The sequence below is a fragment of the Pseudochaenichthys georgianus genome, chromosome 9, assembly GCF_902827115.2.
Source record: "Pseudochaenichthys georgianus chromosome 9, fPseGeo1.2, whole genome shotgun sequence".
NCBI classification, from domain to species: domain Eukaryota; kingdom Metazoa; phylum Chordata; class Actinopteri; order Perciformes; family Channichthyidae; genus Pseudochaenichthys; species Pseudochaenichthys georgianus.
In genome coordinates, this window is record NC_047511.1 from 12,731,058 (window position 1) to 12,749,272 (window position 18,215).

Genomic DNA, 18,215 nt, shown 5'->3' on the forward strand with positions numbered 1-18,215 from the left:
ATAACTTTCCTCCAGTTTAAGAACAGATATGAGGAGCTGTGAGCTCTGTGTGCTAAAAGCTAACGGCTGATGTTTTGGTTTTCTGATTCAACATCAGTGGGGGCAGGCTGAGATCCTCTCCGCTGATTGGCTTCCGCGAGAACACGCCACGTGATTTGCGTGTATCCGCGTCTTTGCATTGGCTTTACATGTAATCGCGCCACCCCCAGAAATCGCATCGATTCCACGTGTGAACGCACCATTCGTGCAAAACTGTTGAAAAGAAAATGTCGTACCAAGTACTGCCTGTTTATCCGGCAGACCGGCACGTAGACAAATTGCATTACACTGCAACAAAAAAAACAAATCTAGTGACAAAAACAAAAGAAAGATGCTTACGATATTCATGAGAGTGAGGAGGTAATTTTGCACGTGCTCCTTGCCGTGAAACCGTACCACCGAGTCGTCAACTCCCAGCAGGATTTCGATGTTGTAGTCATCCTCCCCGGCATCTCGGCGGCGGCGGACGGTCTCGTTGACCTGCCGGGCGACAGAGTCCAGAGTCTCAGGTACATCCAGCTCTGGTTCTGGTCAGGGAACAAGAGAGGGTAGGAGTGTTAATGCAAGAATAAGCAGAACAAACAATGTGAAATCACCTAACCAACAGAACCAAACAGTTGACATGGGGCTTTTATTTTGAAATGCTTAATGACAATCAGATATACTTTGTTGATCCCACATAAGTAAATAGGGTTAATAGGGAGTTGCTCCCACTATATAATAATATATATAAATTAAATAATATACAAATACATTACATGACAATAAGTAAGTAAGTTTGTATAGTATACTAGATACTGTATGTTGATATACTGTAACGTTTGTTAAAATTCACAAAATAGTTTAATTATTCATGGTTGAGTTATTTAAATACGTCCGTCATGTAGCTGCAAGTCTTCTTGAGAATAAAAAAAAAATACTTTAGAATTAAAAAGGCACATTGGTGTTAGAGGTGAAAATCTGCTGGTGTCCTGGTTCTATTATATTTGACAACTGCAAACAAATCCCTCATCATCTCTCCAAATATTTGTTTTACATCTTCTCAAATGATTTGTAACATCTCTGTTTCATATGATGTAAAAGGTACAATACACATACAAATATTTAACTATTCAGTTTCAGTTTTTCACTGTGCACACAAATCAATGGTTTTAAAGAAATTAAATGGAGAACTTGAATGAACTTGGACAGTACTGTGCCACACTAACAACTAATGGTTCTGCGATGACTCATTCTGTACAAGCACTGATGGCTGTTTGAGCAGCATTGATCAGGTCATGAGGCTAGAAAGGGCTTCAGTTTACACAGATATCTGCTCTGTGACAGTTTGGTAAAATCGCTGCTGATCATTGCCATTTAAACCGTGATTCATTGCCAGTAATAAACACACATTTCGAGTTCCTTTAAGGCATTTTTACAAGTCCCAGATCATTTGCTGTAGCTACATAACATTCAATTCAAAGTGTATCTCTCCTCTGGATTTGAAAATGTAGCGAATTATCAGATTTGACAGCTCTGCACTTACTGGCTCTGATTCCGACATCCAAAAAATGCTAATATTTTTTTTTTTAATGGAAGGGCAAGCCCCTCTTAATACTGCTTAGCCTTAAAGTCAGAAGATGAGGCTATCCCTGTCAAAGCTCCAACTGCTGATATGAAATCCTTCATATGGCCCCTTCGGCAATCCTGAGGAGAGTACAGGACTCTGAGCAGTGATAAGGTGGCAGCAGATATCCCTTACTTTACTCTTTCCTTTACAGTAAGACGCACTGCAGATTCAATTTTCCCCTGCATTGAGGCAGAAGTGCTGAATCTTTCGGGCATTAGCAGCTCGGGTGCTTGTAAATGCAGCCAGAAAAGCTGGTGGGGAACATCTTGGCTCGTGGATGAATCATCAGAGAGTGTTTTACTTTGCTGGAGCTGCGGGCCAACAGCGAGGCTGTGATTACGCCTTCTGTTTGTTTTGGTTGGTCTCAACCGCGCTTTTGTTGTTGTTAGTTTTGTATTTGGTTCATTTAAATCTCGTTTGAGACTGAACCTTGAGTGCACTCAGGATTCTTTTAAACAGAGCTTCACAAATGTTTTCTGAGACATTCTCTCTCATTACAACTTCACTGAAGCTAAACATTTGCCCATCAATCATAAAAAACACAGTTGAACAAACTCTGAACATCTCCATTGAAAGAAAAACTGCAATATGATTATTTTGTGAATGTTTCCATCAGCTAAGTGGAGAGCTCCATTTTCTGTGTAGACTTATTTTTTGTAATTACAAATTACATTTTACAAGTACTTGCTGTGAATATGTAATGTGTTAACTTAAAATTATTGTTAACTGCGGATAAAAAACTAAAATCCAACAGAAAATCAGAACACAATGTCACTGTGTGATGTGAGTGCAGGCTTTCAGTCCTTTGTACAAACACAATCAGAACTCCATGGGAGCAATATGAAGTAATAACGATAGTTAGTATAGATCTACAGATTGAGAGCTTAAATATACACACTGATATGATTTGATGACCCCAGAGGTTTCTTTCATTTTCCCCTATTAACTGTGGGGTTTTGTTTTCTTGTCCGATGTGAGGGTCTAAGGACAAAGGGTGGCGTATTTGCATTCATATTCTGTATAAACTGTAAAGCTCCCTGACACAAATGTAAAATGTGTGATATTGGGCTTCATGAATACACTTTGATTTATTTATTTTCTATTGCATATCTTGGTGTAAATTCTTCTCATATGTATTATATCAGAGTTCATTATATAGCAGACTCCCTGACTGTGTGTGTGTGAAGAGCCCCCTGGTGTCCTTCTGCATTTGTTTACAGCCAGCACATATGCAATCTGATCCTCAACCTGAACAGCAACTGAAGACCAAGGGGGTTAATCTTTCATTCGATAATGTCTATAAAACTCCGCCTGTAGTGTGCCAGCAAGACATTACAGGCATGGAACAAAAACGAAAATGGGTTCATGTAGGTTCAAGCAGCCCATTTACAAACACACCAGATTGGGTAAACAAAGGTCACATGGACTCACAAGAAGCTTGTTTATTAAAGAGACGTTTTTCGGTAAGCTCTAGTACTGCCGTGTTAGAACGTTTGGCTGAGGGTCAAGTCAAAACAAATCTCCTTCCAGAGCAGATTAATGTAGATCCTGATGGACGCATCTGCCCTCAGCACTGGAATTAACCTTCTCTGGTCTTCAAGCCCGAATCCTCTATTATCATTGAATAATTACGCTATTGTCCAACAGCACTCTTGGAAGAAAATATTTCTTCAGACTAGAGATTATAGTAGAGTTTACTGCGATTCTCTGCAGGTCAAATTAATAGACCTCTTTTCCAGAACGTATTAAATGAAGGACTGAACTATGAAAGGTGAGGCACGGCCCCGTCATGTTCTCTGAAGTTCCCTTGAATAAATAAATGATTAACTCTAAAATAAATGTCACACTTTCTATATTTCATCCACATTGGGTGAAGATACTTCGCTGGCAAACACCTGGAAATCTCAAGCCATAAATAAAAGTGCAGGCCATTTCTCATTTTTCCAGGGATGCTTAGGGCCGCAGACAGGGCCATTGATTGAGTGGAGAGGGAGCTAAAATAAATAGGAAGAAATGGAATGGCTGCCACCTCAGCTGTGGCCCGGCTCCTACAGTGTTGGGATTGTCGAGTGCATTCCTCCTCTCCGCCGCTCCCGTCATGACACAGGCATTCTTGTGCAGAGGGCCAGCACCCCCCCCCCCCCCTGAGTAAACAGGCTTTCTGAGGTCCCTACATCAAAAGCACAGGACTTCCCCTCAGCAGCGCTCCTTAAGACCGCTAGTGTGCTTCAGTCAGCGGACAAGCCCCCCCTCCCTCTCCAGTCCACCCGGGGCCCATGACCCAGTCCCAGGGGAGCCCCACCATGCAGCAGCAGCCCAGGAGATGGGAGAGGCCCCCGTCTAGCGCCTGCCCACACGTGGCACAGAGCAGCAAGGTGGCAGCGAGGCCAGCCAGAGCCGCCACAGGCTAAATATGGCACAGAGGTAACTCGCCATCAGCCCGGAGTGGAAATCTACTGTGTCTGCCGGGAGGCTAGGATACCCACACCCCTGAGAGACACATTAAAGGTCCCCTACTACACTTTTTTGCATCAATATATTATAGTTCTCAGTTATATACAAAACATGTCTCTGAAGTGTTTGGCTCGAAATACCAAACAGATCATGCATTGTAGCATCCCATAATCCCCTCTGTTTCAGCCCTGTTTCGAAAGTGCTGATTCTCTGTCTGTTGCTTTAGATTAAAATAAGGTGGTGGGGGGGGGGGGTTACCTTGGTTGGTTATTGGCTAATGCCCAAAACATCGTTATGACATCATAAAGTGGCCAACATCTGATCAGCTCATTTTCAGACAGGTTTTTTATATAAACGGATCAGGACAAAAAGTGAGAGAATCCTTTTTCCTGAAACTTTCAGATTATCTTTACACGGAGGGGACACATGTGTATGTATAAAAGACATGACAAAGTGGATTTTGCATACTAGGTGACCTTTGATGCTGTAATTAACCTGGTTGGGAAAACATAAGGAGAATTTTGTTCAGATTCAAATGCATAAAAATAGTGCTCAAAGCTTCTCCTCTGAGAAAGTCGGTCTGTATATTTGTTATCACAATGGTAAAACATCCAACAGGAAAAAGGACCTTTATTTATGGGGAAAATGCCCAACATTATCTGGGATATTTGCATTAAAATATGGACCTGTAATCCTTTTATCTGTTTTTGTTTGGGGCTGCATGATTGGCATATATACTGTTCACTGCGTGTGTGAAATGATACAGAAATACACACTTAGTGGATAGGAAATGTCATGAATTATACTCTGTGAGCTGAATGTAATTTGTCTCATGTGGCACAACTAACATCTAAGTGGGACAAACGGGTAAAGAGAGGGGGCGGGATATCTTTCTGCAGATCTCCAGAAAATGATTTATAATTATTTGAATGGGACTTGATAATAACATGATGCTATTTAATCCATGAGCTCTTAGAGAAGGAATACATTCATCCATAGAGACCCTGATGTCTGTCATGAGCTCTAGAAAACATTTAGACTCAAACTGCTCTTGCCCATACAGTAGGAGTTTTTTTCCTATCCATTTAGATATGCTGCAATATACACACAGGTGCCAGCCACACAGCTCCATTTTCACACTGGCTTCCCATGTGAGCCGATAACTGAAAACAAGATTAGAGTGTGATCTAACCGACTGTGAAAAAGGCAGAATCAAGGCCGCCAGAAGAGCGGGTTAGAGCACCGCGACATCTTACTTCTTCCTTCTCTCTGTCTATACCTGTGTACTCTCATGTTCCGATTAACCCATCTTCCCCAAATGTCTTTCTTTTTGGTGTCTATATACGCCGGGATCCGGAGTCATGGATGATCCTGCGGTCCTGTGTCCTGGATCTTGAGTCGTGGCTGTGGTCCTGGATCATCGGTCCTGGATGGATATCCTCGTGGATTCATCTTCCTATTATACACACATGCATTTCCAAACATTTGGACTACCTATGTTGTAAATGTATTATCTTTTCAATTTACACACGGCATCTATTGCACGTCTGTCCGTCCTGGGAGAGGGATCCCTCCTCTGTTGCTCTCCCTGAGGTTTCTCCCATTTTTCCCTTTAAACTGGGTTTTCTTCGGAAGTTTTTCCTTGTACGATGTGAGGGTCTAAGGACAGAGGGTGTCGTATTGCCATACTGATATTCTGTACACACTGTGAAGACCACTGAGACAAATGTAACATTTGTGATATTGGGCTATATAAATAAACATTGATTGATTGATTGATTGATTGATTGATTGATTGATTGATTGATTGATTGATTGATTGATTGATTGATTGATTGATTGATCGACCTCGACTGTGGTCTCAAAGGGGCTCAGTGAATGAAACAGGACAACAAAAACATCTGATGACATTTCAGGGGGGTATACTGCGAAGCAGGATTTTCGCTTAGCCGGCTAAATTCAGGGAAAACTCCGGCTTTCCGGTCATCCGAAGCTGGTTCTCTTTTTAGCAGGCTAGATCTCCATGGTAATATATGCTAAGCAGCTAACCTGGTCGGGACCAGGTTAGGTTGCAGGCTAAGAGATCAACTCAGTGAAAGCACCGCCTGCTGACCAATCAGAGCTCAGTGTGCGGAGTTTAAAGCGATCAAGTCATATTACAGGAGAAAGGAAATACAGAAAAGCTGCCGTTGCAGGAAAGACGGCCGGCAAAAATCACCGACTGTGTGAACGTGAACATTAATAGAATATCACCTCCCATCTTCAGAGCAATCTGACTATTATAACATTAGCGTTAAGAAAGCTTACTTAAATATCTGCCACAACATAAGTAACCGGATCAGAGTACATTAAATACAGTTCGTGGCATATCACTTCATAATGTATCATATCTCTCCTTATCTGAGTCAGCTGAGCCGTATCTGGCCGTGCAACACTCACAGTGTCACATACTGTATGCAGAAGTATTATTTTAAGCAACACATTAAGTTGAGGAAACACTCGAGACAAATGTAATTAAAGTCAGATCGTGTTTTAGACGGGGCAGTGATATCATAAACCTGTTAATGTACGCATTCAAACACTTGTTCTGTTACCAGCTGTATTCACCTTGCAGGTGCAGCTATGTGGCTTTTATCCTGGATAAAGTGTTTAATTCATGGATGTTTAAAGTTTAACTTCTTCATTTTTGACTAGTATTAAAGTTCACTTTTCATTCAGGAAGTATGACGCTGCGCTGTCAGTGCGCTTCTCCATGTTTGTGATTGGTCGAATGCTCCAAATACCACCCCTTTCATGTGAACACGCACCTAACTAGATAGGACACGGCTGGCTTGAGCGATCCACTTGATAACCAGCGTCGTAGTACAGTTTAGCGAGAGCGCGTATGTTTTGGATTAGGCCAACCGGCTAACTCAAACATATCCAGGTTAGGTTGAACCAGCTTCGTAGCATAGGCCCCAGGTGTCTCGGGCCACAACAGGAAACAATTCATTTCAAAGCACACAAACCAATCAGTCTTCAAGGTCAGGGGAAAGGAATCAAGCGGCATGATAAATGAGGTGAAAGGTTGATGGGTCAACAGGTTCCTGCATCCAATTGTCACACATGCTGTATAATGTATAATACAATTGAAAAACAGCTTCGTCCACCAGGCTGTCAGGATGCTGAACTCTCTCCCCCCGCTCCCACCTCTCCACCCTGCCCACTGGACCGGGACTTTAACACCCCCCCCACACACACACAGACAAAAATAATCCAGCACCAGTCACTTTTACACTGCTATTGAAATGTTTGCACTCTCATTTGCACTATGTACATCATCTTTTTTTATATATCCTGCTTACTTGAAGTAAACGGTTATTTTGTGGTTTTTATAATTATTGAGTGTTCTTGTATTTTAATATGTGTTTTTGTATACCTCGTGGCTGTGGGAAACAGTATTTTGATCTTTGTGTGTGTACAAACATATTTTGAGATTGACAATAAAGTTAACTTTGACTTGACTTTAGGAACAAGGTATATTGCTATACAGGAGAATCTGTATAAACACAATCTATAGGCAATGACACACTTTGGTATCGGAAGCGTTTCTATTCGTATTGACTAATCACGCTTGAGCTGGCTTCGCGAGAATTGTGGTTAACTGAAATGCAATCTCGAACAATCTGATGAGGATTTGGCTTTCTATTGGCATACAGTTAAAGGGTTACCTGTAACTGTTACAATGTAACTCTAGTATGCATCCCAACTTGCTAATCAGACTGTTAACAAGCAGTGTATCAAAAAAGTCTTAGCAGGTTATCTGCTCAACACCAGTACCTCAGAAATATATTATTGAGTTATTTCTTTAGAATAATGGCGGGAGTAATGTTTTTTGCACTTGTAATTTAGCCTCCTCCAATATGTATACTGTATATACTGTATGCTAAGTAAACTGTCATTACAACCATAAAGCTAGAATAACTGCCTCATAGTGGTATTCCTCCGCCAAAAATTAAAGTTGCAGTTTGAATCCAATGTCAATACATTGTCATGTCATCCTATCAAACATTTGTGTGAATTTGTCATAAGTAGCAAATATATTGTTGATTTAGAGCCGATAAACCTGTTATGCTATTTATGCCACAAATCTTTCATGTTTGACATTTATATCTTCCAGTCTCCTCCTTTGTTATTTACTTGCTGGTTTATGGGGAATAAGACTGCAAATTATACAACAACATTGATGAGAAAGCAACATTTCTCTGCTTTCTAGCTTTATCATTATGGCAATGAAGTGGTTCAAGTACCAAGGAGTTTTGAAGCTGCAGCAGATTTAGGGCTGGCAATTTACTTCTTGTCGTGTAAGGGCATTTTTGACTTCCTAGGGCACATAAAACCTGGGATAATTACACTGTATTTTATGACTGAGGCAATATTGTTTAAGCCTTTTCTTCCCTCAGACTCAGTAGAGTTGATAGCAGCAGCAACAGCAGCCTAATTACCAGCAGTAGGCTACACCGCAACAGTAGAACATATGCTGGCCAAAGCATCTCCCAGCGGTGGAGACACCACGCATGTTTTTGGTCCTGTGTGTAGTATGATGTGGATTCAAAAAAGCTGCATTTTTGTCTATGCACATTCTCCGTGGCCCACCCTAAGCTTGTAAAACATTATTAACAGGCTCATGGGGAGTTTTAGGAATACAATTTAAGCCAACACTCCTGCTCCCAGTGGGCCTTATAATAAAGCATTACTAAAGTCTTAGCTGCTTTTTCCCAAAAAATAAACCTCAAGAGGCCTTCCTTGCTTGTAAAATATCCTTTGAGTTTGAAATAGTGCACCTTGTCACCGCATATTGAATGGAAATAACTGATAGTGTGTATAAAAGGATGATATACAATACGTTTACACAACATATTATTTGTCATGTGTAAGATTGTGTAAGTACCGAACGTAACTGTACTAGTTTTTCTATCAAAAGTACCATAAATACCACAGGCATGTTGGTTATTAGCTGCCAGTTACGGAGGTGCTATTGGCTCGCATATGCTGGTCAAACTCAATTCAGATACATTATTATTGGGCAAATGTAAAATATAATGTAATCATGACGTGTTCAAATGTAATCTTGGATGTGAATAAAAAGTGCTTGTTAAATATGAACTGTGGCTATAAAAAAACAATTAGCTCACATTGTAGAAAATATCAAGACATGTGTTGTGTGTCGCCATTTCGCCTTAAAATATTGAGGTGTGATATTTGGTGTTTTTCGTTCAGCCTACGCCTATTACTTATATATATGTGGGAAAAGCCACAGAGGATGTTTGTATCACAATGACTTTATTTATTTTGGACTGTGTAACAATGTTGAACTGTATCACCCACCCTTTAATCTATTAAATAAAACCTGAACTGCCTTAATCAATTAAGGCACAGTTTTGTCATACGTGTTGATGTCTTTTATACATAAATATGTGTCCCCGGTGTGTAAGGCGTTTGGTTCAAATATAGCATAATACTGTAGGTGAGCTTTAAGTTCTACCAAGAAACTAATTTAGATGAATACATGGCCAGTCCTGAGGCTGTGGATATGTCACAAGCTTTTATACGTAGGCCAGATATGCTAACATGACTGACACAATACAGACGGGAACATCCTTATGTCAAACTTGAAACACAAAGGACCAGGCTCAGATTACGGATATTGAAGGTGGAGAGAACATTTGTTATGTATTTAGCGATGAAACATATTATATTGTTGTGCCTCAGTTCTAAGTTCATTTCAGTCTAAGTTCATTTCAGTCCAGAGTTATCTGAGACTCCAACATCAATAAACCTGTACCAAAACTGGAATTATGGGGGAGTATAACACAAATTAGACTTCATTAAAATAAATATACTCCCTCAGTTAATGTGAAATGAAATGTTTGTCACCAAGGCCAAAGCCATCACCATGAACTGCTCTTTTATCCTGCTGTAAATACACTTAGCACCAACGTGGTATCTGAACATGTACCTGCTTTGAAATGAGTTATTTTGGAAGCCTGTGAGCTGATAAAAAAACGTCACGGAAGCTGCTGGGGTGACAGCGCAGAGACAGCACACCAAAAATAAAGGTTTATTTTGGACATCGTCTTCAAAGACTTCCTCTTCAGTCATGTTGTCTTTTTTTCAGACTTTAGCAGTTCTTGGGAACAATGCTCTTAGGAACTAGAACTATCCCTTAATAATTATAATGTAAAGAATTAAAAGATAAAGAAAAAAATGACTTATACTATTATCTGATTTCAGTTCTGATGATATGATGAATTGGAAATGGGGGACCCTGATGTAAACAAGAGGAAAGTCTTTCTCTGGTCTGCATCCCCTTAACAATTGTATTTTTTGAGCTGTACTGTACTGTACCCAATATACAAGCTGTTAATACACTTTTCAATCAATCAATCAATCAATCAATTCTGTCAGTTTGTAGGTTAGGATTCAAAGAATCGCAGTTGCTTTTGATAAAATAACTTTAATTAAACTTGTTTTGACTTTCCCCGGATGTTAGACTTCCTTTGAGGCTTGCACTGACAGACTTCGCTTTGACTTGCCTTAAAACACTTAAAATACAATAAGCAGAAAATAAAAAGCTCTTCTCTTTCCTGACAGAACAAGGAGACAAAGTGTCTTGAAGTTGTTTATATAGACAGGATGTAAATGTTTGCCTTTGTTTTCACCCAGGAGTACCTGAGGAGGGATTTCTGTTTTTGTGAGCAGTCTTTTCAACTTTAAGGACCCCTTGAGGTCCAGTGGATGTGAAACTTATCGAGCAATGTGTTTGAGTTTGGAGGACAGACTCAAAAGAGCTTTTTGCATCAGAATTAAATAAACCCAACATACAAATTGCTTTAACATGTTTCTTAATGTATGGGTAACAAAGAAGAGTTGTACTTAAACATAAGCGTGGCATCTTCTCATCTTGCTTTTTTAGTAAGAATTCAACTACCTCACACTATTCCTTTAAATGGAATCTGCAAGTGTTTATAACATAAAAAGTCTCTCTGTTGCATTGGTGCTTATCTGTTGTTGTGCCGCCGAGTCACAGACTATCAGACTAGTGTGGAGTGTGGAGTGTGCGAGTTAAGAGAGGCAGAGAGAGTGTAGAGGCAGACAACGGCAGGCCTTGTTGGGGTCGGTCAGTTACAACATGCAGCCAAACTTAGGCTTCATTCATGGTGGGGTGCGAACTGCCTTTTTGGAAGAAATGCTCACTGTATTTCCTTTCAGGGAGTTCAATATATTTTGGTGACCTGCATCCGGTTTTTTCTCTCTCTTTCTTTCAAAGAACAAACACCCCAATGTCATCGTTGAAAGGTCAAGTGACAAACTGTTTCCACTCTCTCCCTGCCCAACACAACTGATAAAATACATGAATGTGAGGAGTGGAATTCCAGAAAAAGGACTGAACGGTTCCAAGCAATTTAACGTGGTGAATGGAGCCTATTTTTAACTTTGCCATGGATATTTGTGGTTCTGTTTGTTTGATTTATTATGGCAAAATATCTTCAAAAGTACTAAGCAAACTACAATAAACGTTGTGAATGTGAAGTATTAATTATTGGACTACTCTTATAATTATAGTTAAATGGCATTATTTATTTTAAAGGCATTTTGCAGTGTGTAATGTTATATTTGAATACATTTAATTGGGATTAAAAACAGGCTGACATGTATTTATATTGAACTCAAGGACGCACGTCTGATTTCAAAGGTGTGATACTATTCTATGTTTGAACATATAATGAAACTGGTTATACAGTAGTGTATTCCATAATATGATCGTTTTCTTTATAGAGACCTAGTTACTTTCTTTCAGCGTTATTAATGTACACATAACTGTATAACATAGAGGCACTGGCAGAAAAGGTGTTGGCTGAAGACTGTGTTAAGTGATTGAAAGATGGAAAAATTGCAATTTGACCCTCTGATGGAATCATTTTTTCAAACACAATCTTACGGAAGATCAATGAATCCATCAAAAGATCAATTTAGTGACCATAATATGAACAACCTTTCATATACCGTGTAATTACAACCATAAATCATATTTTTGGATAATCATTATTCTACATTAAAGACTGCATGATTACGTTTCTTTATAAATGAAACCATGGAAAGGTAGAATAGCTATACTGAGACAGTGAAGGTGCACAAATAATACATAACTAAGGACAGCACAAACTCAACAATGCAGGGATAGATAAACCCCAACAAATGGACTCATAAACTAGAAAATAAGTGTTTGAGACAAAAAACACCCTTACACAACTCTTACAACAGCATTACATCTGAGAAAGAGTTCTGGGTATTTCTTTGAAGTGCATGGTGTAATTTCCAGACATGTGGGCAGTGTTGTTGCAGCTCTTCGACTCTTACACAATGCAAAGACATTCCGTTTAGGCGATATGAGTAAAAGGGTTGCAATACTAGGAAATGCCATCAAATATTTATTATTTTTGTGTCACACAAACAGCTGCAATTGAGGCAATGTGGATAAGATCTTCCCAATATGAAGGGTTATCACACAAATAGGGAAGGGTAGTCATATCAGATGGAGATAAATTAAAGAATGAACCGTTACATTATAGAAATGTCCTGATTACACCAAATAAATGTGACAATACAATCCGTTTTAAGCCTTGAGAGATGGCGGAACACAAAATGCTGTTGTACTTGTTCAGGCATCACACAGAGACACGCTCACACGGGAGCATTCAAACTCACCTCTGACATTGGCTAAATGACTTGTGGGTTGCAACACATTACAGGAACCATCCTCACTAAGCAAATACCTGATAACATTTACAGTTTTCAAATCACTAAAGGTAAATTGCTTTCACTGCCAAACACACCTTACATCCAACTAATTTGAAACACCCGTCTCACATGCCCACAATATAAATCAGACGGGGCTTTTTTTTTTTAGTTCTTTAAGCTCCACCTCAAAAATGACATGCCAAGAACAAATCACTATATCTTTACTTCTAAAAGGGGTAAATTAATAATCTTTTTTCTCAAAGCAATGATAAACCTGTGAGTTGGATGTAGAAGAGTCAGAATCAATATAGATGTTTTAATTTTAAAGTAAATTCAGATTGAACATAAAAAAATGTAAATTATAGTTTTCGTCCAAAAAAAAAACATTTCTTATAGTGAAAACCACCCTTGAATGATGGGATAGTGGACTGAAAGCTTTAGGAATCCAAACTATAACATATGGTGCCCTGTATCAAGGTTGATGCAAAACAAGTGACATTTGACCTTTTTAGAGAGATTTAGAAGAAAAAACCCACCTCTGGGGTCATTTGGTGTGTATTTGGGTGTATTTGCCGTTTCTCTGGAACCCATTGGTCGATTTTGATTGACACCTCTTTTTAACCGCTAGAGCGAATAGAATCGAGGGGAAGTTGCTAAATCCATCTAAACATTACCATTGAGGATTCAGAGTTATGCGCACGCAGTTTGCCCAAAACCGGAAGCTCCGTCACACTCTGAAAAATATGATTATTGCCATAAATATGATGATGGATTATCAGTAATCATTTCAAAGTGACACAGAGACATTGAATTAACCTTCAGCAGAGTTTCTATGCGTTTTAATGCCATTGAACACAACTTTTGATCAGAAAATAGCTAAGGTAAGACGTATTTGCCGTTTTGGCTACGTAAAGCTAAGTTGTGTGCTGTCTGGTTTCACCTTCGCTGCCGCGAGTTTTGTTCGTGGAGTGATGATACTTATACCATTGGAATCTGTGGAATCTCAGCTTTCGTATGATATATAGTTTGTGCAGAACCGATGAAGTATAACATATTTATACCGTCAGTTATGTGCTAAGTGCGTTCGCACTAGGGGTGGGTATCGAGAACCGGTACTAAGTCAATACCGGTACCTGATTGGACGGTATCGATATACCGTTAAGCCGCTGAACAAACGGTGCTGCTATCGGTATATGTGTTATGTCTACTTCCTTAGTTTAACTTTAAACCATTCTGGTTGGTTGGGAACCCTCATCCCGTGTGATGTATCCGGTTTGAGACCCCTCTGATTGGCCACTGTAAATGCCACTCGTCATCTCTCTCAACAGCGCTCTTATTATTGTTGTGAGACTCCCGCAGGCATGGCGGACAGAGCGAATCGATCGAAGGTCTGGGTGCACTTTAAACAATTTAGTGGTGATACAGTGCAAGGTGCAATCTATGTACTCAATTAGTTGCTTGTAAAGGGGGTAACACAAGCAACTTAATGAAGCATTTGCAAACGAGACACTCATTGAATCTAACACGGTGCAGCGTATTTGACAGCCTAAACAATGTGGCTGCTAGCGATACTGCTAGTGCTAATAGTGCTAGCGGGTAGGGGTGGGCCGCGGGCGGATCGATCCCAAAATATCGATACTTCCGATATTACGTTACGTTTCAAAATATCGATACTAGAGCCAATAGGATCCATACTTTTATACTTTTTTTCCCCGTCTCCTCTACTCGTCAATTTCTTCAAAAAACGATGTGCAGACGAACACAAGTATATTCTCTTTTCTTCTCTCTCCACTTCTGTCCTCCTCTCTGGAGGCTCGCGCACGCGCAGCACGCTCCCTGCCTGAACGCCGATTATCAAGCTGACTGACAGCAGCCAGCAGGGCAGGACAGGACAGTCAGCAGCAGCCAGCGACTTGCGAGTGCAACACACACACACGCTGAGAGAAAGAGGAGTGTTGTGTGGAGCAATTTCACAACTGGCAATTAAAACTTAGCGAACTGTGATGTGTGCAAGAAGACAGTTCGCTACTCTGGTCACTTTGTATTGTTATTTTTCGTGTTTGCACTTTACATTTGCAAAAGTAAAATGTTTATTTGTCTATGAAAACTGTCCTGTCTTTATTCATGAAAATGAATTCAGATTTAGTCTATTTATGATGCATTCAGCTCAAAAATCATGTCATGCAGCTCTCCCCTATATGAAAGTACATAAGACGCTTTTCATTTAAAAAAGTATTGGTATCGATATCGGTATCGCGATACTGGCCCTGAAATACTTGGTATCGGATCGAATCCAGATTTTCAGCCGCGCAGTGTGTAAAGGTGACCTGAGCGAAGGCTCGCAGGCAGGTTAGCTGTTGCGCACGGGTAATATGTTTTGTTTACCTAAGTGAAGTCTTGCAGGCACATCGCCTTGTCTTTTTTTAGTTTATTAACACTGACAGAGTATTAATGTGAGCTCCTCCACCTATAATAATTTGGCCTTTCATTGAAAGCTTTATAAACCAGTTAAACTTACAGATGTCATTGTGAATTGGAAAACTGCATTTAAATGTTGTTAAAGGTCAATGTTGCAATATATGGTTCAGCAATTGTTGGTCGTTTACTAGGAATTGACATATTTTAAGCTCAAATACTTTGTTCTATGTTTAAACCTTCAGACACATTTTCTTTATTAAAAAAGTAAACGGAAGAGCGTCTGCGAGGCGTTTTTGCTTTTTATCTTACTATCTTTTATCTTACTAAATGGTCTAATGGTCATTAGAGCGAGGTGCGCGAAACTCGCAGAAGTGATTTCAAAACAAAAGCACTTGTTTGCTTGGAACGAGTGTGTCTTGGCAGTTTTCGTTGTGATCGCTAAATGTACCTTGTTTATAATATTATCACCGTTCCAAGCAAACAAGTGCTTTTGTTTTGAAATCACAAAGACCATTTAGTAAGATAAAAAACAAAATCGCCTCACAGACGCTCTTCCGTTTACTTTTTTAATAAAGAAAAACAAATGGTCTGAAGATACACGGATTCATCTCCCTCCATCATGTTGAGTTGAATCCAAAGTTCTGAACATGAGCCCGCCCCGCTCGACCTTCTGAGCCAATCACAGCGCGATAATGACCTGCCTTCCGTTTCAACCATACTCCTTCCGTTTCCACTATACTTTCTCTCACACTTACATACATTCTTCTCTTGCATACATATATTGTCTTCAGACTTGCATATATTATTTATAATATTAAATGTAAACATTGAATGAATAAGCATGAGAGCAAAATGTATACTGTAAATATGAGCGTTAAAATATATGAATATGAGAGCAAAATGTATGTGTGAGTGAAAAATGTATAAATATGTGAGTGACAATATATGAATGTGTGCATTGAAATATTATAATATGAGAGCAAAATGTATGAATGTGTGAGTGTAAATATATACGTGTGTGAGTGAAAATGTATGTATGTAAAAGGGGAATGCATGTGCGTGACCAGTATGAATTACGGCCTGTACGGCCCCTCATACATAAGGTCCTCCGTCTGCTTCACCTAGAGACAGATGGTCTAACACAGGGGTGGGCAATTATTTTTCCTAGGGGGCCAAATGAGCAACTGAAAATATTTTGGAGGGCCAAAATGCCGAACTCAATTATGCATAATATACATTTTATTTCTATATAAAAAGCAGTAAATGGCATTGTTTTGACCGCTGGTTAGAGTGTATGTTATTATTTGGCAATTAAAAGGTGAGGTTAGCTTTCAAAAATATCATTTATTCAAATAGAATTTCCAAAATGATAAACATTTTCAGTCACATTAATAAATAAGGGCATTTTGAGTTTCATGTACTATTGAAACAAGGATTTTCTTAGCTTTCTAAAGACATCACATCATCTTTGTAGCCAAAATAAACAAGACATATCACTGAACTGTGTAAAGAAAAGTGTCCCAGTTTTGTAGCCTTTTTGACTTTACATGCCTATATTAAACATTTAATGTTTTCAGAACTGCGCAAAAAAAAAAAAAAAAAAAGATCAAGTGTCCCATTTCACTTGTTATATTTCCACATTTTAGTGTTCTTCAGTTCTTTTTTTTCATTCAGTGTGAGAAATCCAGTCTCTGTTGAGCTTTAACAAGTCCATCAAAGTCAGGTTGAATGTCTGAGGTGGAGATACGAAGCACAGCTGACAGATGTTCATCAGTGAGAGAGGATCTGTACCTGGATTTGGTAAACTTCATGACTGAGAATGTCTGTTCACATGTGTAGGTGGATCCAAAGAGAACCAACATCTTCTGAGCATGTCTCCTCATGTTTGGAAAGTTCTCCTCCTTGAGAGCAGAGTAGAACTCTAGCAGTGATGCTGACTTAAAGTGCTCTTTCAGTAGTGAATCAGACTGCAGGTCAATGAGTTCAAGCTGAACCTCAATGGGTGCACTATCAACACTGCAGGTAAAGGGAGAGGAAACCAGCTGCATTTCATCCTCAACCTTTTTGAAATCTTGAAAACGCCTTGAAAATTCATCATGCAGTGCTCCTAACATGGATGAGTACCTGTGCCGGTGATCAGCTGATGGTTTGACTTCTTTCAGGGTTTTCATGTGTTCGAGATTGTTGCTGCCTAGTTGCCTTGAAATTAATTGCAACGTTGTCATGAAGGCTTTCACATGGCTCTGCATTTCATGAGCAAAAAGGCCCTTGCCCTGCAGTTGTGTGTTCAGTGCATTCATCATTGCAGTCACATCAACAGCAAATGTTAAATCTGCCATCCAGTCCTTATCAGACAGCTCTGGGATGGTTTTGCCTTTCATCTCACAAAACTCTTTTATCTCTGATTTCAGAACCCAAAACCTTTTTAGCACTTTGCCCAGGCTGAGCCATCTGACAGCTGTGTGGTACCTGACATCACCATGTTCGCTCTCTTGCTCCTCCAATAGTCAAACAAACTGCCTGTGCTTTAATGCTCGCGCTCTGATGAAATTAACTGTTGTAGTAACAACATCAACCACATGGCTAAGTTTTAGCACTGACTTGTACAACGCTTGCCGATGAATAATACAATGTATAAACACCAATTTCTGCTCTGCGTTGAGTTCACTCACTTTATCTTGCATTCTTTTCAAAAGCCCAACATTTTTCCCTGTCAAATTCGGACATCGTTTACCTCGGTGAACAGATCACTCCCCGTTGTGGTTCCTTTCATTGGCCGCATTGCTGCCAGCTCCTCCGTAAGCTTGAAGTCGCGCGTTATCCCCCGGAGAAATATGAGCAGCTGGGCTGTGTCACGGACGTCACAGCTCTCATCCAAAACCAAAGAAAAAAAGTCGAAGCTTCCCACTTCACT

The 18,215-nt window shown here is 39.7% G+C and overlaps 1 protein-coding gene across 1 annotated transcript in view; it reads right to left on the reverse strand.

The window, feature by feature from the left end:
* adamts3 (ADAM metallopeptidase with thrombospondin type 1 motif, 3) overlaps positions 1-18,215 on the reverse strand; it is a 204,381-nt gene that overhangs the window by 138,938 nt on the left and 47,228 nt on the right. Inside the window, exon 5 of the mRNA XM_034091711.2 lies at positions 379-566. Coding sequence (XP_033947602.1) covers positions 379-566 — 188 coding nt within the window. The remainder of the gene's footprint in view (positions 1-378; positions 567-18,215) is intronic.